The 26,828-nt window shown below is 40.6% G+C and overlaps 1 protein-coding gene across 1 annotated transcript in view; it reads right to left on the reverse strand.

Moving 5' to 3' along the window:
• The window catches only part of DIPK1A (divergent protein kinase domain 1A), a 132,393-nt gene that overhangs the window by 38,605 nt on the left and 66,960 nt on the right, over window positions 1-26,828 (reverse strand). The window contains exon 2 of the mRNA XM_060202071.1: window positions 20,967-21,101. Coding sequence (XP_060058054.1) covers window positions 20,967-21,101 — 135 coding nt within the window. The remainder of the gene's footprint in view (window positions 1-20,966; window positions 21,102-26,828) is intronic.

Here is a 26,828-nt window from a genome sequence, read left to right on the forward strand (position 1 = left end):
AAGAGAAGGGGAGGAAGAAAGCGTTCTCCAGGCCATAATAGCTGAAAATTTCTCTAGTCTAGACAACACCAAAGACATAAAGATTCAAGAAGCCCAGAGGGTCCCAAACAGAATTAACCCAGACCTAAAGACACCAAGACATGTCATACTTAGATTGGAAAGGAATAAGGATAAAGAAAGGATCCTCAAGGCTGCAAGAGAAAAACAAAGAGTCACCTACAAAGGAAAACCCATAAGATTAGCAGCAGACTTCTCCATACAAACACTACAGGCCAGAAGAGAATGGCAAGATATCTATCGAGTGCTCAATGAGAAAGGCTTTCAGCCAAGAATACTATATCCTGCTAGATTGTCATTCAGACTAGATGGAAGCATCAAAACCTTCTCAGACAAGCAACAGTTGAAGGAAGCAACCATCACCAAGCCTGCCCTGAAAGAAGTTCTGAAAGGTTTCCTATAAACAACCAGACCACCACAAATAGAACATATATCAAAACACTCTAAAACTCTACAAGAATGGCGTTAAAATATCTTCAATCTTTGATATCAATAAATGTCAATGGCCTGAATTCACCTATTAAAAGAGACAGAGTAGGAAGATGGATCAGAAAACACAACCCAACAATATGTTGTCTACAGGAAACTCACCTAACGCAACAAGACAAACACAGACTTAAAGTGAAAGGATGGAAAACTATCATTCAAGCCAATGGCCCACAAAAAAGGGCAGGAACAGCTATTCTCATATCTGACATGATAGACTTTAAAATAGATAAGATTAAAAAAGATAGGAATGGACACTACTTAATGCTCAGAGGATCAGTCAATCAAGAGGACTTAACAATTATTAATATCTATGCACCCAATGAGAAGCCATCTAAATACATCAAACTTCTACTGAAAGAGCTACAGCAATATATTAACAGTAACACAATCATAGTAGGGGACTTCAACACCCCACTCTCTCAACTTGACAGATCATCCAGGAAGAAAATCAGTAAAGACATAAGGGAGCTAAATGAAGAGATAAACTAGAACTATTGGACATTTTCAGAGTCATTCATCCCAAGAAACTAGAATACACATTTTACTCAAATCCACATGGATCATTCTCAAGAATAGACCATATGTTAGGCCACAAAGACAGCATCAGCCTATTCAAGAGCACTGAAATCATCCCAAGCATCTTCTCAGACCACAGTGGAATTAAACTAACACTTAACAATCAACAAAAGATTAGTAACAGTACCAAAATGTGGAAGCTCAACAGTACACTTCTTAACAACTTCTGGGTCAAAGAGGAAATCAAGGAAGAAATCAAAATGTTTCGAGAGTTCAATGAAAATGAAGACACAAGCTATCAAAATATTTGGGACACAGCTAAAGCAGTCCTAAGAGTGAAGTTCATAGCTATACAAGCACACATTAGGAAACAAGAAAAGGCACAAATAAACAGCCTGATTGCACATCTTAAAGACCTAGAAGAAGAACAACAAAGGAAAACTAAAGCAACCAGAAGGACAGAAATTACTAAAGTTAGGACAGAAATAAATAACATTGAGAATAGGAAAACCATACAAAAGATCAATGAAAGTAAATGTTGGTTCTTCGAAAGAGTAAACAAAATAGACAAACCTTTAGCCAGACTCACAAAACAAAAAAGGGAGAAGACCCAAATAAATCGGATAGTAAATGAAAGAGGAGATATCACAACAGACACCGCAGAAATTCAACATATCATGCGAGGCTTCTATGAACAACTATATGCCACCAAGTTAGAGAACCTGGAAGAAATGAATGATTTCCTAGATACCTACCAACTTCCAAAACTAAGTAAAGAGGAAGTGGATAACATGAACAGGCCCATCACAGCTAATGAAATTGAAACAGTTATCAAAAATCTTCCCAAAAATAAAAGTCCTGGACCAGATGGTTTTACAAATGAATTCTACAAAACTTTCAAAGAAGAACTAATACCTCTACTTTTAAAAGTCTTCCAGAAGATTGAAGACACTGGAATACTCCCTGCCAGCTTCTATGAAGCCAACATCACCCTGATACCAAAAGCAGACAGGGACACAACCAAAAAAGAAAACTACAGACCAATATCTCTGATGAATATAGATGCGAAAATATTGAACAAAATTCTAGCCAACCGGATACAGCAGTATATCAAAAAAATTGTTCATCATGACCAAGTGGGGTTTATCCCAGGCATGCAAGGTTGGTTTAATATACGTAAATCAATCAATGTGATGCACCACATCAACAAAAGCAAGACCAAAAACCACATGGTCATATCAATAGATGCAGAGAAAGCCTATTTGTTGACAAAATACAACATCCCTTTATGATCAAAACACTACAAAAAATAGGAATAGATGGAAACTTCCTGAAGATAGTGGAGTCTATATATAGCAAACCTACAGCCAACATCATACTCAATGGTGAAAAACTGGAAGCATTTCCCCTCAGATCAGGTACTAGACAGGGCTGCCCACTATCACCATTACTATTCAACATAGTGTTGGAAGTTCTTGCCATAGCAATCAGGCAGGAGCAAGGAATTAAAGGCATACAGATTGGAAGAGAAGAAGTCAAACTCTCCTTATTTGCAGATGACATGATAGTATACATGGAAAAACCTAAGGAATCTAGCAAGAAGCTTTTGGAAATCATCAGGCAATACAGTAATGTGTCAGGCTATAAAATTAACATTCAAAAGTCAGTGTCATTCCTCTATGCAAACACTAAGTTAGAAGAAATTGAAATCCAGAAATCAGTTCCTTTTTCTATAGCAACAAAAACAATAAAATATCTAGGAATAAACCTAACCAAAGAAGTGAAAGACTTGTATACTGAAAATTATGAGTCACTACTCAAAGAAATTGAAAAAGACACAAAGAAGTGGAAAGATATTCCATGCTCATGGGTTGGAAGAATTAATATCATCAAAATGAATATATTACCCAGAGCCATCTACAAATTTAATGCTATCCCCATCAAGATCCCAAGCACATTTTTTAGGAGAATAGAACAAATGCTACAAATGTTTATCTGGAACCAGAAAAGACCTAGAATTGCCAAAACAATCTTGAGAAAAAAGAACAGAACCGGAGGCATCACACTGCCAGATCTCAAACTATATTATAGGGCCATTGTCATCAAAACTGCTTGGTACTGGAACATGAACAGACACACTGACCAGTGGAATAGAACTGAGAGCCCAGAAATGAGGCTCCACACCTATGGACATCTAATCTTTGACAAAGGGGCTCAGACTATTACATGGGGAAAGCAGAGTCTCTTCAACAAATGGTGCTGGAAACAATGGGTTGAAACATGCAGAAGAATGAAGCTGAATCACTGTATTTCCCCAAATACAAAAGTAAATTCCAAATGGATCAAGGACTTGGATGTTAGACCAGAAACTATCAGATACTTAGAGGAAAATATTGGAAGAACTTTTTTCCGCATAAATTTTAAAGACGTTTTCAATGAAACGAATCCAATTACAAGGAAGACTAAGGCAAGTATAAACCTATGGGACTACATCAAATTAAAAAGCTTCTTCACAGCAAAAGAAACCACTACCCAAATCAAGAGACCCCTCACAGAATGGGAGAAGATCTTTACATGCCATACATCAGATAAGAGTTTAATAACCAACATATATAAAGAGCTTACCAGACTCAACAACAAGACAACAAATAACCCCATCCAAAAATGGGGGGAGGAATTGGACAGAATATTCACCACAGAAGAGATCCAAAAGGCTGAGAAACACATGAAAAAATGCTCCAAGTCTCTGATTGTCAGAGAAATGCAAATCAAGACAACAATGAGATATCACTTCACTCCTGTGAGAATGTCACACATCAGAAAAGGTAACAGCAGCAAATGCTGGAGAGGATGTGGGGTCAAAGGAACCCTCCTGCACTGCTGGTGGGAATGTCAATTGGTCCAACCTCTGTGGAGAACAGTCTGGAGAACTCTCAGAAGGCTAGAAATGGACCTACCCTATGACCCTGCAATTCCCCTCCTGGGGATATATCCTAAGGAACCCAACACATCCATCCAAAAAGATCTGTGTACACATATGTTCTTGGCAGCACAATTTGTAATAGCCAAAACCTGGAAGCAACCCAGGTGTCCAACAGCAGATGAGTGGCTGAGCAAGTTGTGGTATATATACACAATGGAATACTACTCAGCTGTAAAAAATGGTGACTTCACCGTTTTCAGCCGATCTTGGATGGACCTTGAAAAAATCATGTTGAGTGAAATAAGTCAGAAACAGAAAGATGAATATGGGATGATCTCACTCTCAGGCAGAAGTTGAAAAACAAGATTAGAAAAGAAAACACAAGTCGAACCTGAAATGGAATTGGAGTATTACACCAAAGTAAAAGACTCTGGGGTGGGTGGGTGGGTGGGTGGGGAGAATACAGGTCCATGAAAAATGATGAATGAAATAGTGGGGGTTGTATTGCTAAATGGGAATCTGGGGAATGTTATGCATGTAAAAAAAAAAAAAAGAAGTAGAAACGCAAAGCAGAAATTGTCTGAGTTTGGAGTATGGCACCAAAGTAAGAAAACAGAAGTATACTAGAGTTTGCAGTGAGTACCTCCCTAATACTTCCTCTCCACTTTTCCAAGCTTTGGGTCCATGATTGCTCAACAATTTGTTTGGCTTTGTATGTTAACTCTCTTTTTAGTCACCAGGTTCCAGGTGTCATCAGGATGCCGGCCAGACTTCCCTGGACTGAAGACCCCACCAATGTGTCCTGGAGCTCAGCTTCCCCAGAGACCCATCCTACTAGGGAAAGAGAGAGGCAGACTGGGAGTATGGACCGACCAGTCAACGCCCATGTTCAGCGAGGAAGCAATTACAGAAGCCAGACCTTCTACCTTCTGCAACCCACAATGACCCTGGGTCCATGCTCCCAGAGGGATAGAGAATGGGAAAGCTATCGGGGGAGGGGGTGGGATATGGAGATTGGGCGGTGGGAATTGTGTGGAGTTGTACCCCTCCTACCCTATGGTTTTGTTAATTAATCCTTTCTTAAATAAAAAAAAAAAAAAAGAAAAAAAAAAGAGTTTAATAACCAACATATATAAAGAGCTTACCAGACTCAACAACAAGACAACAAATAACACCATCCAAAAGTGGGGGGAGGAATTGGACAGAATATTCACCACAGAAGAGATCCAAAAGGCCGAGAAACACATGAAAAAATGCTCCAAGTCTCTGATTGTCAGAGAAATGCAAATCAAGACAACAATGAGATATCACTTCACTCCTGTGAGAATGTCACACATCAGAAAAGGTAACAGCAGCAAATGCTGGAGAGGATGTGGGGTCAAAGGAACCCTCCTGCACTGCTGGTGGGAATGTCAATTGGTCCAACCTCTGTGGAGAACAGTCTGGAGAACTCTCAGAAGGCTAGAAATGGACCTACCCTATGACCCTGCAATTCCCCTCCTGGGGATATATCCTAAGGAACCCAACACATCCATCCAAAAAGATCTGTGTACACATATGTTCTTGGCAGCACAATTTGTAATAGCCAAAACCTGGAAGCAACCCAGGTGTCCAACAACAGATGAGTGGCTGAGCAAGTTGTGGTATATATACACAATGGAATACTACTCAGCTGTAAAAAATGGTGACTTCACCGTTTTCAGCCGATCTTGGATGGACCTTGAAAAAATCATGTTGAGTGAAATAAGTCAGAAACAGAAGGATGAATTGGGATGATCTCACTCTCAGGCCGAAGTTGAAAAACAAGATTAGAAAAGAAAACACAAGTCGAACCTGAAATGGAATTGGAGTATTACACCAAAGTAAAAGACTCTGGGGTGGGTGGGTGGGTGGGTGGGGAGAATACAGGTCCATGAAAAATGATGAATGAAATAGTGGGGGTTGTATTGCTAAATGGGAATCTGGGGAATGTTATGCATGTAAAAAAAAAAAAAAGAAGTAGAAACGCAAAGCAGAAATTGTCTGAGTTTGGAGTATGGCACCAAAGTAAGAAAACAGAAGTATACTAGAGTTTGCAGTGAGTACCTCCCTAATACTTCCTCTCCACTTTTCCAAGCTTTGGGTCCATGATTGCTCAACAATTTGTTTGGCTTTGTATGTTAACTCTCTTTTTAGTCACCAGGTTCCAGGTGTCATCAGGATGCCGGCCAGACTTCCCTGGACTGAAGACCCCACCAATGTGTCCTGGAGCTCAGCTTCCCCAGAGACCCATCCTACTAGGGAAAGAGAGAGGCAGACTGGGAGTATGGACCGACCAGTCAACGCCCATGTTCAGCGAGGAAGCAATTACAGAAGCCAGACCTTCTACCTTCTGCAACCCACAATGACCCTGGGTCCATGCTCCCAGAGGGATAGAGAATGGGAAAGCTATCGGGGGAGGGGGTGGGATATGGAGATTGGGCGGTGGGAATTGTGTGGAGTTGTACCCCTCCTACCCTATGGTTTTGTTAATTAATCCTTTCTTAAATAAAAAAAAAAAAAAAGAAAAAAAAAAGAGTTTAATAACCAACATATATAAAGAGCTTACCAGACTCAACAACAAGACAACAAATAACACCATCCAAAAGTGGGGGGAGGAATTGGACAGAATATTCACCACAGAAGAGATCCAAAAGGCCGAGAAACACATGAAAAAATGCTCCAAGTCTCTGATTGTCAGAGAAATGCAAATCAAGACAACAATGAGATATCACTTCACTCCTGTGAGAATGTCACACATCAGAAAAGGTAACAGCAGCAAATGCTGGAGAGGATGTGGGGTCAAAGGAACCCTCCTGCACTGCTGGTGGGAATGTCAATTGGTCCAACCTCTGTGGAGAACAGTCTGGAGAACTCTCAGAAGGCTAGAAATGGACCTACCCTATGACCCTGCAATTCCCCTCCTGGGGATATATCCTAAGGAACCCAACACATCCATCCAAAAAGATCTGTGTACACATATGTTCTTGGCAGCACAATTTGTAATAGCCAAAACCTGGAAGCAACCCAGGTGTCCAACAACAGATGAGTGGCTGAGCAAGTTGTGGTATATATACACAATGGAATACTACTCAGCTGTAAAAAATGGTGACTTCACCGTTTTCAGCCGATCTTGGATGGACCTTGAAAAAATCATGTTGAGTGAAATAAGTCAGAAACAGAAGGATGAATTGGGATGATCTCACTCTCAGGCCGAAGTTGAAAAACAAGATTAGAAAAGAAAACACAAGTCGAACCTGAAATGGAATTGGAGTATTACACCAAAGTAAAAGACTCTGGGGTGGGTGGGTGGGTGGGTGGGGAGAATACAGGTCCATGAAAAATGATGAATGAAATAGTGGGGGTTGTATTGCTAAATGGGAATCTGGGGAATGTTATGCATGTAAAAAAAAAAAAAAGAAGTAGAAACGCAAAGCAGAAATTGACTGAGTTTGGAGTATGGCACCAAAGTAAGAAAGCAGAAGTATACTAGAGTTTGCAGTGAGTACCTCCCTAATACTTCCTCTCCACTTTTCCAAGCTTTGGGTCCATGATTGCTCAACAATTTGTTTGGCTTTGTATGTTAACTCTCTTTTCAGTCACCAGGTTCCAGGTGTCATCAGGATGCCGGCCAGACTTCCCTGGATTGAAGACACCACCAATGTGTCCTGGAGCTCAGCTTCCCCAGAGACCCATCCTACTAGGGAAAGAGAGAGGCAGACTGGGAGTATGGACCGACCAGTCAACGCCCATGTTCAGCGAGGAAGCAATTACAGAAGCCAGACCTTCTACCTTCTGCAACCCACAATGACCCTGGGTCCATGCTCCCAGAGGGATAGAGAATGGGAAAGCTATCGGGGGAGGGGTGGGATATGGAGATTGGGCGGTGGGAATTGTGTGGAGTTGTACCCCTCCTACCCTATGGTTTTGTTAATTAATTCTTTCTTTAATAAAAAAAAAAAAAAAAAAAGATAGGAATGGACACTAAAAAAAAAAAAAGAAAGGGGAGAGAAAGACACCTGCAGACCTGCTTCACCGCCTGTGAAGTGACGCCCCTATAGGTGGGGAGCTGGGGGCTCGAACCGAGATCCTTATGCTGGTCCTTGCCCTTTGAGCCACCTGTGCTTAACCCGCTGCGCTACCGCCCCGACTCCCTCCACATAATATTCTAACCCCCCCCATCTAGGTCCTCCAGGACTTGAATACTCGTCCCTACCCCAGTGTCCTCTACTTTGGTGCAATACACCAACGTTTTAGTTATTTATATGTTATTACAGTTGATTATATAACTCCTGCTTCTTTTCACCTTTTCTACCAGAATATTGTTCAGTTCTAGTTACTTATGGTGCTGGTGATCAAACCTGGGACGCCTTCTATGCAAGTTCTGTATATTGCTACTGTATCGTCTCCATGACCCTTACAATTTATTTATTTGTTTATTTTACTTGCCACCATGGTTACTTCTGGAGCTCAGTGCCAGCACTATGAAACCACCATTCCCAGTGGCCATTCTTTTCCTTTTATTTTTTCTTTCTATTTTATTACTGTTATTATTATTATTATTAGTAGTAGTAGTAGTAGTAGTAAGGACAGAGAGAAACTGAAAGAGGGTGAGAAGGAGAGAAAGACAGACACCTGCAGACCTACTTTACCACTCATGAAGTTGACCCTCTGCTGCGGGGAGGAAGGGCTCCAACCTGGGTCCTTGTGCTCGGTATAATATGTGCTTAATTGGGTGTGCCACCATCTGGCTACTCTATTTTTTATTTTAGCCTCCAGAGCTATCACTAGAGCTCTGTGATGACACCATGAATCCATTGCTCCTGTGACCATTTTTTCACTTTCTTGGGTAGGACAGATTGAGAGGGAGGGACTGACCTACTTCACAGCTTATGAAGTGAACCCCCTGCAGGTAGGGAGCCAGTGACTTGAACCAGGATCCTTGCATGGGTCCTTGAGCTTCATACTATGTGTACTGAGTCCAGTGTGCTACTGCTTGCCCTTTATTTATTTTTTTTAAAAAATATTTTTATTTATTAATTAATGAGAAAGATAGGAGGAGAGAGAAAAAAAAGAAGAAGAAAAAAAAAAAAGAACCAGACATCACTCTGGTACATGTGCGGCCAGGGATTAAACTCCAGACCTCATGCTTGAGAGTCCAGTACGTTATCCACTGCACTATCTCCTGACCACCCTTTATTTATTCATTATTTATTTTTTTATTTTAAGATATTTTTTAAATATTTATTTATGCCCTTTTGTTGCCCCTGTTGTTTTATCGCTTTAGTTATTACTGATGCCATTGTTGTTCGATAGGACAGAAAGAAATGGAGAGAGGAGGGGAAGACAGAGAGGGGGAGAGAAAGATAGACACCTGTAGACCTGCTTCACCACTTGTGAAGCGACTCCCCTGCAGGTGAGGAGCCGGGGGCTCCAACTGGGATCCTTACACCAGTCCTTGCGCTTTGCTTCACGTGTGCTTAACCTGCTGTGCTACCACCCGACTCCCCCTTTATTTTTTTTATTATTGGGATGACCACCTGGCATGGTACCTGTACAATCAATCTACCATTACTAAAGGCCGACTTTCCCCGCCCCTTATTTGATAGGAGAGAGAAAAAATGAAAAGGGAGGGGCAGACAAATGGAAGAGAGAGAGAGAGACATCTGCAGCACTGCTTCACCACTCAAGAAGCTTTCCCCCTGCAGGTGGTGGAGTGGGGGTTTGAACCAGGGTCCTTGTACATGGCAGTGTGTGTGCTCAACCCAGTGCCACTGCCCAGACTCCTGATTTTTCCTTCTTCATTAAGGGTAAACAAGTGAGTTTTGCAGGACATTTTGTCAGTGTTATTAAACTATAACTTCCTGCGGTCTGGGAAATGGCACAGTGGTGTTGGGCTCTTAGACATAAGGCCCAGTATCACACGTGCTAGAGTGATATTCTGTTGCTCTCTTGATCATCTTTTCTCTTGTTCCATAACTAATAAAAACACCTTTAAAAACTATAACTTTGGGAGTCGGGTGGTAGCGAAGCGGGTTAAGCGCAGGTGACACAAAGCACAAGAACTGGCTTAAGGATCCTGGTTCCAGCGCCAGGCTCCCCACCTGTAGGGGAGTCGCTTCACAGGTGGTGAAGCAGGTCTGCAGGTGTCTATCTTTCTCTCCCCCTCTCTGTCTTCTCCTCTCTCCATTTCTCTCTGTCCTATCCAACAATGACAACATCAATAACAATAATAATAATAATAATACAACAACAATAAGAAAACAACAAGGGCAACAAAAGGGAATAAATAAATAAATATTAAAAAACTGTAACTTCTGGGAGTCGGGCGGTGGCGCAGCGGGTTAAGCGCACGTGGCACAAATCGCCAGGACCTGGGTAAGGATCCCAGTTCGAGCCCCCGGCTCCCCACCTGCAGGGGAGTCGCTTCACAAGCGGTGAAGCAGGTCTGCAGGTGTATGTCTTTCTCTCCTCCTCTCTGTCTTCCCCTCCTCTCTCCATTTCTCTCTGTCCTATCCAACAACAACGACATTAATAACCACAACAATGTTAAACAACAAGGGCAACAAAAAGGAAAATAAATAAATTAATTTAAAAAAACCCTGTAACTTCTTTTTCACTCTTTTCTGACATACAGTAGCAGATAAAGTACAAACTTTATATAAAGACTGAATAAGGATCAAGTCCTCTCTCTACCACTGATACACATAAACTTGAAAAAAACAAAAAACAAAAACAGAACAGGTCTGCAGGTGTCTATCTTTCTCTCCCCTTCTCTGTCTTCCCCTCCTCTCTCAATTTCTCTCTGTCCTGAGCAGTAACAACAACAAGGGCAACAAAAAACGGAAAAGAACAGTGGATTCGTAGTTGCAGGCACCTAGCCCCAGTGATAACTCTGGCAGCAAAAAATGGAAAACAAAATATAAACATTAAAAAAAAAGTTCTGTCTCTACCATTATGGGCAACTTCTTTTCTCTCTTGGCAATACAGAGATGTGTAACCATCTTTGGCAAAGTGCAATCCCTATGGCTCCTCTTGCTGTTTCTTCTAGTTGCATATATATACATATTTTTTTTCACTTACATGTTTGTTCTGTCTTTTAATGTTGTCTTTTCCTCAGTAATTAAAAAAACTAATTAATTCCTTTGCTTCCTATATTAATAATCTTTATCTTGTCTAGTTAGGAAGTTATAACAACCCAAAAGAACAATTGTTTTGTTTTTTCATTCTGATAAACTAGAGTTAGACAGATTTTTTCTTCATCATCATCATCATTATTAGATAGAGACAGAGAATTTGAGAGAGGAGGGAGAAAGACACCTGCAGCACTATTTCACCACTCATGAAGCTTTGCCCCTGCAGGTGGGGGCCAGGGGCTTGAACTGGGTCCTTGCGCACTTTAATGTGTGCACGTAACTAGGTGCACTACCATCTGGCCCCGATTTTAATTTTCTTTTTTTTTAATATTTTTATTTACTCTCTTTTGTTGCCCTTGTTGTTTTATTGCTGTAATTATTATTGTTGTGGTTATTGCTGTCGTCGTTGTTGGATAGGACAGAGAGAAATGGAGAGAAGAGGGGAAGACAGAGAGGGGGAGAGAAAGACAGACACCTGCAGACCTGCTTCACCACCTGTGAAGCGACTCCCCTGCAGGTGGGGAGCCAGGGGTTCGAACCGGGATCCTTAAGCTGGTCCTTGTGCTTTGCACCAACTGCGCTTTAATCTGCTGCGCTACCGCCTGACTCCCCGATTTTAATTTTCTTAGTACTCTAAGAAAGGTGGGCTGGGAGACAGCATAACGGTTATGCAAAAGATGGTCATGCCTGAAGCTTCAAGGTTCCAGGTTCAATCCCCAGCGCCACTATAGACCAGATTTGCACAATGATCTGGTCCTTTCTGTGTTTTTTTTTTTTTTTTTTTGTAATTTATTTCTTTATTGAGGAATTAATGTTTTACATTCAACAGTAAATACAATAGTTTGTAGATGCATGACATTCCCCAGATTCCCATTTAACAATACAACCCCCACTATGTCATTCATCATCATCTTTCATGGACCTGTATTCTCCCCACCCGCCCCAGAGTCTTTTACTTTGGTGTAATACTCCAATTCCATTTCAGGTTCGACTTGTGTTTTCTTTTCTAATCTTGTTTTTCAACTTCTGCCTGAGAGTGAGATCATCCCGTATTCATCCTTCTGTTTCTGACTTATTTCACTCAACATGATTTTTTCAAGGTCCATCCAAGATCGGCTGAAAACGGTGAAGTCACCATTTTTTACAGCTGAGTAGTATTCCATCGTGTATATAGACCACAACTTGCTCAGCCACTCATCTGTTGTTGGACACCTGGGTTGCTTCCAGGTTTTGGCTATTACAAATTGTGCTGCCCAGAACATATGTGTACACAGATCTTTTTGGATGGATGTGTTGGGTTCCTTAGGATATATCCCCAGGAGGGGAATTGCAGGGTCATAGGGTAGGTCCATTTCTAGCCTTCTGAGAGTTCTCCAGACTGTTCTCCACAGAGGTTGGACCAATTAACATTCCCACCAGCAGTGCAGGAGGGTTCCTTTGACCCCACACCCTCTCCAGCATTTGCTGCTGTTACTTTTTCTGATGTATGACATTCTCACAGGAGTGAAGTGATATCTCATTGCTGTCTTGATTTGCATTTCTCTAAAAATCAGAGACTTGGAGCATTTTTTCATGTGTTTCTCGGCCTTTTGGATCTCTTCTGTGGTGAATATTCTGTCCAAGTCCTCCCCCCATTTTTGGATGGGGTTATTTGTTGTCTTGTTGTTGAGTCTGGCAAGCTCTTTATATATGTTGGTTATTAAACTCTTGTCTGATGTATTACATGTAAAGATCTTCTCCCATTCTGTGAGGGGTCTCTTGGTTTGGGTAGTGGTTTCTTTTGCGGTGAAGAAGCTTTTTAATTTGATGTAGTCCCATAGGTTTATACTTGCCTTAGTCTTCCTTGTAATTGGATTCGTTTCATTGAAAATGTCTTTAAAATTTATGCGGAAAAAAGTTCTGCCAATATTTTCCTCTAAGTATCTGATAGTTTGTGGTCTAACCTCCAAGTCCTTGATCCACTTGGAATTTACTTTTGTATTTGGTGAAATAGAGTGATTCAGTTTCATTCTTCTGCATGTTTCAACCCATTGTTTCCAACACCATTTGTTGAAGAGACTCTGCTTTCCCCATGTAATAGTCTGGGCCCCTTTATCAAAGATTAGATGTCCACAGGTGTGGGGCCTCATTTCCGGGCTCTGAATTCTATTCCACTGGTCAGTGTGTCTGTTCATGTTCCAGTACCAAGCAGTTTTGATGACAATGCCCTATAATACAGTTTGAGATCTGGGAGTGTGATGCCTACGGTTCTGTTCTCTTTTCTCAGGATTGTTTTGGCAATTCTAGGTCTTTTCTGGTTCCAGATAAACATTTGTAGCATTTGTTCTATTCTCCTAAAAAATGTGCTTGGGATCTTGATGGGGATAGCATTAAATTTGTAGATGGCTCTGTGTAATATATTCATTTTGATGATGTTAATTCTTCCAACCCATGAACATGGAATATCTTTCCACTTCTTTGTGTCTTTTTCAATTTCTTTGAGTAGTGACTCATAATTTTCAGTATACAAGTCTTTCACTTCTTTGGTTAGGTTTACTCCTAGATATTTTATTGTTTTTGTTGCTATAGAAAAAGGAACTGATTTCTGGATTTCAATTTCTTCTAACTTAGTGTTTGCATAGAGGAATGACACTGACTTTTGAATGTTAATTTTATAGCCTGACACATTACTGTATTGCCTGATGATTTCCAAAAGCTTCTTGCTGGATTCCTTAGGTTTTTCCATGTATACTATCATGTCATCTGCAAATAAGGAGAGTTTGACTTCTTCTCTTTCAATCTGTATCCCTTTAATTTCTTGCTCCTGCCTGATTGCTATGGCAAGAACTTCCAACACTATGTTGAATAGTAATGGTGATAGTGGGCAGCCCTGTCTAGTACCTGATCTGAGGGGAAATGCTTCCAGTTTTTCACCATTGAGTATGATGTTGGCTGTAGGTTTGCTATATATAGACTCCACTATCTTCAGCAATTTTCCATCTATTCCCATTTTTTGTTGTGTTTTGATCATAAAGGGATGTTGTATTTTGTCAAAGGCTTTCTCTGCATCTATTGATATGACCTTGTGGTTTTTGGTCTTGCTTTTGTTGATGTGGTGGATCACATTGATTGATTTACAAATATTAAACCAACCTTGCATGCCTGGGATAAACCCCTCTTGGTCATGATGAACAATCTTTTTGATATACTGCTGTATCCAGTTGGCTAGAATTTTGTTCAATATTTTCGCATCTATGTTCATGAGAGATATTGGTCTGTAGTTTTCTTTTTTGGTTGTGTCCCTGTCTGCTTTTGGTATCAGGGTGATGTTGGCTTCATAGAAGCTGGCAGGGAGTATTCCAGTGTCTTCAATCTTCTGGAAGACTTTTAAAAGTAGAGGTATTAGTTCTTCTTTGAAAGTTTTGTAGAATTCATTTGTAAAACCATCTGGTCCAGGACTTTTATTTTTGGGGAGATTTTTGATAACTGTTTCAATTTCATTAGCTGTGATGGGTCTGTTCATGTTATCCACTTCCTCTTTACTTAGTTTTGGAAGTTGGTAGGTATCTAGGAAATCATTCATTTCTTCCAGGTTCTCTAGCTTGGTGGCATATAGTTGTTCATAGAAGCCTTGCATGATATGTTGAATTTCTGCGGTGTCTGTTGTGATATCTCCTCTTTCATATAGTATCCGATTTATTTGGGTCTTCTCCCTTTTTTGTTTTGTGAGTCTGGCTAAAGGTTTGTCGATTTTGTTTACTCTTTCGAAGAACCAACATTTACTTTCATTGATCTTTTGTATGGTTTTCCTATTCTCAATGTTATTTATTTCTGCCCTAACTTTAGTGATTTCTGTCCTTCTGGTTGCTTTAGGATTCCTTTGTTGTTCTTCTTCTAGGTCTTTAAGATGTGCAATCAGGCTGTTTATTTGTGCCTTTTCTTGTTTCCTAATGTATGCCTGTATAGCTATGAACTTCCCTCTTAGGACTGCTTTAGCTGTGTCCCAAATATTTTGATAGCTTGTGTCTTCATTTTCATTGAACTCTCGAAACATTTTGATTTCTTCCTTGATTTCCTCTTTGACCCAGAAGTTGTTAAGAAGTGTACTGTTGAGCTTCCACATTTTGGGACTGTTACTAATCTTTTGTTGATTGTTAAGTGTTAGTTTCATTCCACTGTGGTCCGAGAAGATGCTTGGGATGATTTCAGTGCTCTTGAATAGGCTGATGCTGTCTTTGTGGCCTAACATATGGTCTATCCTTGAGAATGATCCATGTGGATTTGAGTAAAATGTGGATTCCAGTTTCTTGGGATGAATGACTCTGAAAATGTCCAATAGTTCTAGTTTATCTATCTCTTCATTTAGCTCCCTTATGTCTTTACTGATTTTCTTCCTGGATGATCTGTCAAGTTGAGAGAGTGGGGTGTTGAAGTCCCCTACTATGATTGTGTTACTGTTAATATATTGCTGTAGCTCTTTCAGTAGAAGTTTGATGTATTTAGATGGCTTCTCATTGGGTGCATAGATATTAATAATTGTTAAGTCCTCTTGATTGACTGATCCTCTGAGCATTAAGTAGTGTCCATTCCTATCTTTTTTAATCTTATCTATTTTAAAGTCTATCATGTCAGATATGAGAATAGCTGTTCCTGCCCTTTTTTGTGGGCCATTGGCTTGTATGATAGTTTTCCATCCTTTCACTTTAAGTCTGTGTTTGTCTTGTTGAGTTAGGTGAGTTTCCTGTAGACAACATATTGTTGGGTTGTGTTTTCAGATCCATCTTCCTACTCTGTGTGTTTTAATAGGTGAATTCAGGCCATTGACATTTATTGATATCAAAGATTGAAGATATTTTAACGCCATTCTTGTAGAGTTTTAGAGTGTTTTGATGTATGTCCTATTTGTGGTGGTCTGGTTGTTTATAGGAGACCTTTCAGAAGTTCTTTCAGGGCAGGCTTGGTGATGGTTGCTTCCTTCAACTGTTGCTTGTCTGAGAAGGTTTTGATGCTTCCATCTAGTCTGAATGACAGTCTAGCAGGATATAGTATTCTTGGCTGAAAGCCTTTCTCATTGAGCACTCGATAGATATCTTGCCATTCTCTTCTGGCCTGTAGTGTTTGTATGGAGAAGTCTGCTGCTAATCTTATGGGTTTTCCTTTGTAGGTGACTCTTTGTTTTTCTCTTGCAGCCTTGAGGATCCTTTCTTTATCCTTATTCCTTTCCATTCTAAGTATGACATGTCTTGGTGTCTTTAAGTCTGGGTTAATTCTGTTTGGGACCCTCTGGGCTTCTTGAATCTTTATGTCTTTGGTGTTGTCTAGACTAGAGAAATTTTCAGCTATTATGGCCTGGAGAATGCTTTCTTCCTCTCCTTCTCTTTCTTCCTCTGGTAAGCCAATACTGCGTATATTGTTTCTTTTGAAGTCATCCCATAGGACTCTGTTGTTGTTTTCAGCATCTCTTAATCTCTTTTTGAGATCTCTTACTTCTTTTTTAGTTGTCTCTAATTCATCCTCAGTCTTGCTAATTCTGTCTTAAGCCTCATAGATTCTATTCTCTCTGCCCTCTACTGCTTTCTGGAGTTCATCTATTTTGTTGCCCTGCTCTGATACTGTTTTAGTTTGTTCAGCTAGTTGCCTTCTTAGCTCAGCAATTTCAGCTTTCAGCTCTCTAATAACCATGAGATAATTAGAATTTTCTTCCATATTCTCATTTGTTGTTCCTGCATTTCTGATTACAATTTTTTCAAATTCTTTACTCACTCCTGTTATTATTTCCTTAGCTAATGTTTGGATGTTGAACTCATTGTTTTGTGCTTCACCCTCTGGAGGACTTTTAGCTGGACTCTTGTCCTGGTTCGAGTCTCCAATATTTTTTCTTGTTGTTTTAACCATTTTATATATTATATTATGAGTTCCCTTTATCAGTACTTTTCAAATTATTGATCACTATTGCCTGGATTGACTTGTGTCTAAGTAATTTAATTAAAGGGTTTACTGTGGTGGAAGTTAACAGTTTTTTCAATCCCTGAGTTGGAGCTCAGTGGTGTAAAAGCCTCTTTTTTTTTCTTCCCTGTAGGCTATGGGAGCCTGAGGGCTTTTAAACTATCAATAGGCTTCTTAGCTTAATCACTGACTTCTGACCAAGAGATAAAGCAGGGTGTTGCAGAGATAATCCAGTGGTTATGCAAAGAGACTTTCACAGCCCCTCAGCTATGCCAGCAAGGTATAGGTCTTCTCCTGAGTTTCCCGGTTAGATCTCTGTCCCCAGGTGTCCCTCCCTGTTGCTGCTCCAGATTCTGAGGGTAGTAGCAATGGAGACTCAGAGTTGCACTTGGTGAGTCTCTGGGGAGTCCTCTCCTCCCTTAAGCTGTCCCCTTGTTGGTGGAGCCGACTGGAGGTGGTGTCTCCACTGATAAACTGTTCAACTGTTAGCAGTCACTTAATCTCTCCTTAGGCCCCTCTCTCCTCTCTGTCACCAGCCATGCGTGTCTGTACTCACGGGTGATTTACTGGGTTCCTGTGGTCATTCTAGTCCTGTCTTGTTTGGGTCCGGGTGGTCTCCTTTGGTATTCCTAGTTGATCTGGGAGAGGAGAGGAGAGAGAGGAGAGGAGAGGAGAGGAGAGGAGAGGAGAGGAGAGGAGAGGAGAGGAGAGGAGAGGAGAGGAGAGGAGAGGAGAGGAGAGGAGAGGAGAGGAGAGGAGAGGAGAGGAGAGGAGAGGAGAGGAGAGGAGAGGAGAGGAGAGAAAGCGATCTGCTGCTCGTAGCTCCGCCTCCGGAAGTCTCTGTGTCTTTTATTTGAATAAGAACTCTGGAAAACTTCAGGTCCCCATTGCACCTGTGGGCCCCGCCCAGCCTGGATGCTAGCTCATCAACCTTATCAACCTGATTTTTGACACCTGGGGCCAAGATGGCAAGAACCTGGCTGGCTAACTAGCCTAACTCAGGTCACCAAGGGCCAGTTTACCACAGCCAGATTCACAACACCTGGGGGACACCACCCAGCATGAATCTTTGCTGGGAAATCAGTCTGATTCAGAGCTCCTGTGAGCCTCTCCCACTCCATAGATAGTAAGCCAACCTTATGCAACTGATTCCGGGAACCTGGGGGCCCCTCCATGGAAACTAGCTATCCAGCCTTACAAAAGAAAGAAAGAAAGAAGGAAGGAAGGAAGGAAGGAAGGAAGGAAGGAAGGAAGGAAGGAAAGAAAGAAGGGAGGGAGGGGAAAAAAGAAAGAAAGGCAGAAAGGAAGACTTCAGGTTTCTGTTTTATGCTGCCATAGTATTTGCTATTGTAATGTTTACTGTACTATGCTGTAATTATTTAGTATCTTGCCTCTTAGTTGTAAATTCATATGGTCAGGATATCTTTTTTTAAATATTTATTTATTTTCCCTTTTTTGACTTTTTTTGTTGTTGTAGTTATTATTGTTGTTGTTATTGATGCTGTCATTGTTAGATAGGACAGAGAGAAATGGAGAGAGGAGGGGAAGACAGAGAGGGGAAGAGAAAGATAGACACCTGCAGACCTGCTTCATTGCCTGTAAAGCGACTCCCCTGCAGGTGGGGAGAGGGCCACTCAAACTCGGATCCTTATGCCAGTTCTTGCGCTTTGCACCACGTGCACTTAACCCACTGCACCCGACTCCCTGGTCAGGATATCTTAAACTCCTTGATATACATACTCTAGCAACACTGGCATGGGCCAAGTAACCACACAATAATTATAGATTCCTCAATAAGTTAAAATAATTGATGTCTACATAATCATTACAAAAACTATAATTATGTGATGAAATATTGATATGGTTTATATCAGAAGATATTAGCAGAAAAACTAAGAGTTAAAAATCTACTTATCCTCAAACATTTAAAACATGAGTGAGTGCTTAGGGGGCTGGACAGTGCTGCACCTGGTTAAGTGCACAGGCTGGTATGCTCAAGGGTTTAGGTTTGAGCTCCCACTCCCCACCTGCAGTGGGGATGCTTCAGGAGCAGTGAAGCAGGTCTGCAAGTGTCTCTCTTCTTCTCTATCCCCTCCTCCCCTGGCAATTTCTCTATTCTATCAAAAATTTAAAAATAGAAAAAAAATTTAAAAAGTCCCCGACGGGAGCTGGTAGATTTCTAAGTGTTGGCACTGAACCCCAGTGATAACCCTGGTGGCAATAAAAAAGCAAAACAAACATAAGTGCTATGAAACTAACAACTGCTACTGGAGATCTTAGACATACAACAATTTGCCTGAGCTATAGCAAATCATTAGGACAGAGATTCAATAAAAAGATACACTTTTGGTATTTAAGAATGATTTCAGGAGTTGGGCGGTAGCGCAGCCGGGTTAAGCGCACGTGGCGCAAAGAGCAAGGAATGGCTGAAGGATCCCGGTTTGATCCCCTGGCTCCCCAGCCGAGGAGTCACTTCACAAGTGGTGAAGCAGGTCTGCAAGTGTCTCTCTTTTCTCTCCCCCTCTCTGCCTCCCCCCCTCTCCATTTCTCTCTGTCCTATCCAACAAGGACATCAATAACTGCAACAATAAAGCAACAAGGGCAAAAAAAGGGAATAAAAAAAAAAGAATGATTTCATTTATTTGTAAGATATATTCTAGAAAAGCTGCATATAGTGGTCCAGGAGGTGGCACAGTAGATCAAGCATTGGAATCACAAGCATGAGGTCCCAAGTTCAGTCCCTGGTGGCATATGTAATAGAGTGATGTCTGGTTCTTTCTCTGTCTCTCCTCCTATCTTTCTCACTAATAAATACATATTTTTAAAAAGTTGCATTTAAAGAGTACTTTTATACTATAAACATTCAAAAATTAATCTCATTAAACTAAACAAAACTTGGTGCTAGAGAAACAGCACAGTGGTTTAAGCTACACTGTGAAGTTTTGAGGTCTTAGATTCAAACCCTGGCATCCCCATAAAGCAGAGCTGAAGACTTGCTCTAGTTAAAAAAAAAAAAAAAGGATATTTGCTGCATATTTAGATATTTGAATATTGGAGTTTTCAAGGTGAGGAACATTAGGATTAATGATTGAATATACAAACACTAAAAATTCAGAGTAGGTATGTATGTGAGGGACGGGGGAGATACAGCATAATGGTCATGTAAAAAGACTGTCATTGGAAGCCTGAGGCTCCCAAGTCCCAGGTTCACCTTCCTCCAATAAGCCAGCTGAGCTGTGCTCTGTTAACAAACAAACAAACAAACAAACAAACAAACGGCTGGGGAGATAGCAGAATAGCTATGCAACGAGGCTCTCATGCCTAAGGCACCAAAATTCCAGATTCAATCCTCTACACCACCATAAAGCAGAGTTGAGCAGTGCTCTGGGAAATTAAAAATATATATAATAAAAATAAACAAATAAAACATAAAGAGTTCAGAAAAACACTAAGGCAAAAAAAAAACTTTTACTTTTGAAAATAATTATTACCCTATGAGAAATAAATATAATGCAGTTTTTTGATTGTTTGGTTTTTGTTGTTGTTTAAGAAGGACAGAGCAAAAGAGACCACAGAACCAAAGCTTCCTTTTATATAGTGGGGGCTGGGCTTGAACATGAGTTGCTAATATGGCAAAGCAGTGCATTATTAATGGCCCACTGTGTTGTAAATATAGCCTACTGGCAGAAGTTTTTCTGAAGGTCAGGGAGACAGAGTAATAGTTAGGCAAATCATTTCATGCATGAGGCCGAGGTCCCAGGTTCAATCCTGGACATCATCATAGGCCAGAGCTGAACAATGCTTTGGTGTCTCTCTCGCTTTCTATTTCTATCTCTCTCTCATTAATAATAAAATAAAAATATTAAAATTATGTTTTTGTATAAGGAATATGAAATACTTACTATTATTTTCTTACAGTCCTTTCCTCTGCATAATTCTGTGTAGGTAGAGTATTGGACGTATATAATCCAGCTTCCAACAAAAACCACCAACCAGGAAAAAAAAAGATATTTCATCCTCACATAAGAGAAGCGAGCCTGTGAGTAGAAGAGAACATAACAATCATTCATTCAGTATCAACTCAGCATTCGCCATCCTAGAACATGATTCTCCTCCTCTTCTTAGAAGAACTCAATATATATTTTAGGCTTTCATATGTCAATTCTCCTAGAACAAAGTGTACTTTCATAGAGTCCAAACAGCACTAGCTTTAGAAGAGGAAGCTCCTTGGTCCTGCCAAGGAAAAAGGGAACAAAATACCCTTTAAAATGTATAACTTTTCAAATGCCACCAGCACTGAAAGCTACTTCATTAAGCATGAGCATGTGTACCCTGAAAGATCAGGTAGATACATGATTCCCATTTATTATGAGTTTACAGAAGGTGATTACAAGTAAGAATGTTTAAGTTCTATGTGAATAAGCATGATAAAAATAACTGTTTAAAACATGTGAACAGTGAATTTACTATTTGTCTAAAGTCTCCTAGTGAGGTACATGCAGAATAATTAATAAACTTCACATTCACTCCTATTCACTAAGGCTTAATGTTGCTTCAATTCAACCAACTAAATGCTTCGCCTAACATTTTTTATGGAAATTTGAAGATAATGTTACATCTATTATATGAAAAGTCATGGCAATGAAGAGTTAAGATAAAGAAGAAATTACTCCTTGCACGTCACTTTCTAATACATGTCAGATTCTAATGCCACACAATAGACCCCTCTTTGCATTGTTTTGCTCCCAGGACTCTGATACCTAGTTGCAACTTGGGTCAGTTGCTGCCTTTCCCTAATTAATGACATATCAAACAATTTAATCTTCAGATGTGTCCACTGGTCAAGGTAATTTAACATTTACTTGAGTCTGGTGCATTGATGGCATGACTTTATAAGCAGAATTTAGTACTATGAAGAATACTGAGCAGAATAAATTAAGGAGATGTAAACAAACAATGAAAAGCTGGCTTTGCTTCCACAATCACGAGCCAGTTTCTCACATTGGGCAACAGTGGGACACTGTGAGCCCTGTGAGCATGCAAAGAAACAGAAAGATGAAAGAGACATAGTGCACCTGCAGAAGACAATGAGTGCAAAAGAAATAGAGCCCTGGGAAATAATGAATTCTTTGGTCCTGTTTGCAGTTCAGATATCTGTCTTTGTGAAGTTAACAGATGGTGTAGCCTAGTACAGAAAAGTTTGAGTACAAGTAATTCAGAGTTAAATGAAAGATTTTTGAGCTATGTTATTAAGCTTTAAAAAAATGCCTTTAAGGCAAGTATGAACTTGCCTTAAATATACTATTAAATGAATGCAGTAAAAAAAAATCACTCCAAGTTGGAATACATAAATCACAACTGGATGTGTACCAAAGGGTTTGTTTAACAGACACTTAAGATTACTTGATCCTAAAAGAGATCTGGCTATCAGACATTAGTTGATATATACTAGGATTATGAGACTTAAATACAATTAAATTATACGCCATCTATAGAATATAAACAGACTGCTTAAGAACACAGAAAATACTAAATAAATGTCAGCTTAATCAATTTGCTAAACACTAAACAAAAAGCTAAGAATATTGTCATTGGGAGTCGGGTGGTAGTGTAGCAGGTTAAGCGCACATAGAGCAAAATGCAAGGACTGGCGTAGGTATCCCGGTTCGAGCCCCCGGCTCCCCACCTGCAGGGGAGTCCCTTCACAGGCAGTAAAGGTCTGCAGGTGTCTGTCTTTCTCTCCCCCTCTCTGTCTTTTCCTCCTCTCTTGATTTCTCTCTGTCCTATCTAACGACAGCAACAACAACAACAATAATAACCACAACAATGATAAAGAACAACAAGGGCAACAAAAGGTGGAAAAAATGGCCTCCAGGAGCAGTGGATTCCTGGTGCAGGCACTGAGGCCTGGCAATAATCCTGGAGGCAAAAAAAAAAAAAAAAAAAGAATATTGTCATTATGGTTTCATTATGGTTTGACCATTAATCACCTTGTTGAATTTGCCAAAAGGAAAAGTGAAACTGAATCTGATCTAGCCTTTAGCTCCTACTACCAGTTTACAGGAAATACAGGAGGCAGAGGAAAATAACACTTAAGTAAATGACATTGTTAGGTTACAATCAGCAAACAGCAGACTATGGGAAATGCTACAATATAAATAACCCAGTATCTTCAACAAATAAAAAAAAAGGGGGACATAAAGAGAATTTGGTGAAATTAAAAATTAAATTATTTAAGATATATATATATATATCATTTACACTATGTGAACAAATTATTATTTTTTTAATTTCTTTATTGGGGAATTAATGTTTTACATTCAACAGTAAATACAATAGTTTGTACTTGCATAACATTTCCCAGTTTCCCATATAACAGTACAACCCCCACTAGGTCCTCTGTCATCCTTCTTGGACCCGTTTTCTTCCCACCCACCCATCCCAGCGTCTTTCACTTTGGTGCAATATGTCAACGAATTATTCTTCCTTCCTACCTCTACCTCTTTTTAAATATAGACAGAGAGTGGGGAGAGAGTGTGTGAGAGAGACCACAGCACTGAAGCCTCTTTCAGTGTGGTGGAAGCTCAACTCACCTGTTGCATATGTGGCAAAGCAGCACACTATCCAAGTGAGCTATTTTTCCAGCCCTGGATTTATTTTATTATTATTATTATTTTACTAATTTTTTTGTTTGTTGTTAAATGTTAATTTAATTCTACTGTGGTTTGAGAAGATGCTTGGGGTGATTTCAATGCTCTTGAATTTGCTGACACTATCTTTGTGGCCTAACATAGGGTCTATCTGTGAGAATGTTCTATACTTGAATAGAATGTGTATTCGTTTCTTGGGGTGAATGACTCTGAAAATGTCCAATAGTTCTAGTTTATCTATATCTTCATTTAATTTCCTCATTTCTTTCTTTATTAATTCTCTGCCCCCAGAAGAGTACTATCCATTTAGAAACAGACACTGAAATATATTTATTTATTTTATTATTTTATTGCCACCAAGGTTATCTGTGGGGTTCAGTGCCGGCACTACAAATCTACCGCTCCCAGCGGTCATTTTTTCTTCTTTAATTTTTTAAAAAAATTTTATTAGATAGGGCAGAGAGAAATTGAGAGAGGATGGGAAGTTAGAAAAAGGGAGAGAGATGAGGCTGGGTGGAGCACACCTGGTTGAGCACACCTGGTTAAGCACACACGTTAGAAAGAGGGAGAGAGGGGGCTCATGCGAGGGAGAGAGGGGGTCAGGCGGTGGCGCAGTGGGTTAAGCACATGTGGCGCAAAGCGCAGGGACCGGTGTAAGGATCCCGGTTTGAGCCCCCGGCTTCCCACCTGCAGGGGAGTCACTTCACAGGCGGTGAAGCGGGTCTGCAGGTGTCTATCTTTCTCTCCCCTTCTCTGTCTTCCCCTCCTCTCTCCATTTCTCTCTGTCCTATCCAACAACGAACGGCATCAACAATGGTAATAATAATGACCACAACAAGGCTACAACAAGGGCAACAAAAGGGGGGAAAAATGGCCTCCAGGAGCGGTGGATTCATGGTGCAGGCACCGAGTTCAGAAATAACCCTGGAGGGAAAAAAAAAAGAAAGAGGGAGAGAAAGGTAGACACCTGTAGACCCGCCTCACCACTGGTAAAGTGAAGCCCCTGCAGGTGGGGATGGGGGCTCGAACCCTGATCCTTGCACTTGGTAATATGTGCGCTGAACCTTAGTAATATGTGTGCTGAGTTAGGTGTGTCACCGCTGGGCCCCAACACTGAAATATTTATAAATGAAATTATATATAGAACTCCAACTTCATCAGGACCTGGAGAGAAGAAAAATTGTTGGTTGACTGTTACTATGTGTCAGGTGCCACTGTAGGCATCTGCACATCTCCAGTTACAAGGGACAAATTATAAAGCTATCATACAAAATAGTTCAAAGTGTTCAGTGTCATATTAATATTTTTCAAATTTCTTTAAGACAGATTTATTTATCTATTTTATTTATTATTGGATAGAGACAGAGAGAAGTTGAGAGGGGAGGGGGAAAGATAGAGGGAGTGAGAGACACCTACAGTCCTGCTTCACCACTCACGAAACTTTGCTCCTGTAGGTGGGGATCTGGGGCTTGAACCTGGGTCCTTCCACACTGTAACATGGTGCACTCTACCAGGTGCGCCACTACCTGGCTTGGGACAGAGTTCTAAAAGAAGACTGATTTCAATTCATTTAATAAAAGAATTGGGCATGATTTTTTTCTTTTCCTTGTTCTTCAGCAAGTATAAGTCATGGAATAAAGAACAATACAGATGGGTTGAGCACATGGTGTGAAGCCTAAGGACCGCAGAAGAATTTCGAACCTGGGCTCCCCACCTAGGGTATGGGATGGGGGTGGGGGTAGGGATGGGGTTGCTTCACAGGCAGTGAGGCAAGTCTGCAGGTGTCTGTCTTTCTCTCCCCCTCTTTGTCTTCCCCATCTCTCTCGATTTCTCTGTCCTATCCAACAACAACAGCAATGGCAACAACAATGACAAGGGCAACAAAATGGGAGAAATTGCAGTGGATTCCTAGTGGGATGAAAGAAAGAGAGAGAGAGAGGAGGGAGGGAGGGAAGAAAGAAGGAAGGAAGAAAGAAAGAAAGAAAGAAAGAGCTCTCCTCTCCTCTCCTCTCCCGGATCAACTAGGAATACCAAAGGAGACCACCCGGACCGAAACAAGACAGGACTAGAATGACCACAGAAACCCAGTAAATCACCCGTGAGTACAAACACGCGTGGCTGGTGACAGAGAGGAGAGAGGGGCCTAAGGAGAGATTAAGTGACTGCTAACAGTTCAGCAGTTTATCAGTGGAGACACCACCTCCAGTCTGCTCCACCAACAAGGGGACAGCTGAAGGGAGGAAAGGACTCCCCAGAGACTCACCAAGTGCAACTCTGAGTCTCCATTGCTACTACCCTCAGAATCTGGAGCAGCAACAGGGAGGGACACCAGGGTACAGAGATCTAACCGGGAAACTCAGAAGACCTATACCTCGGTGGCATAGCTGAGGGGCTGTGAAAGTCTCTTTGCATAACCACTGGATTATCTCTGCCACACCCTGCTTTATCTCTTGGTCAGGAGTCAGTGATTAAGCTAAGAAGCCTATTGATAGTTTAAAAGCCCTCAGGCTCCCATAGCCTACAGGGGAAAAAAAAAGGCTTTTACACCACTGAACTCCAACTCAGGGATTGAAAAAACTGTTAACTTATTTAAAATGGTTAAAACAACAAGAAAAAATATTGGAGACTCGAACCAGGACAAGAGTCCAGCTAAAAGTCCTCCAGAGGGTGAAGCACAAAACAACGAGTTCAACATCCAAACATTAGCTAAGGAAATAATAACAGGAGTGAGTAAAGAATTTGAAAAAATTGTAATCAGAAATGCAGGAACAACAAATGAGAATATGGAAGAAAATTCTAATTATCTCATGGTTATTAGAGAGCTGAAAGCTGAAATCGCTGAGCTAAGAAGGCAACTAGCTGAACAAGCTAAAACAGTATCACAGCAGGGCAACAAAATAGATGAATTCCAGAAAGCAGTAGAGGGCAGAGAGAATAGAATCAATGAGGCTGAAGACAGAATTAGCAAGATTGAGGATGAATTAGAGACAACTAAAAAAGAAGTAAGAGATCTCAAAAAGAGATTAAGAGATGCTGAAAACAACAACAGAGTCCTATGGGATGACTTCAAAAGAAACAATATACGCATTATTGGCTTACCAGAGGAAGAAAGAG

Source organism: Erinaceus europaeus, chromosome 11 (assembly GCF_950295315.1).
Source record: "Erinaceus europaeus chromosome 11, mEriEur2.1, whole genome shotgun sequence".
NCBI classification, from domain to species: domain Eukaryota; kingdom Metazoa; phylum Chordata; class Mammalia; order Eulipotyphla; family Erinaceidae; genus Erinaceus; species Erinaceus europaeus.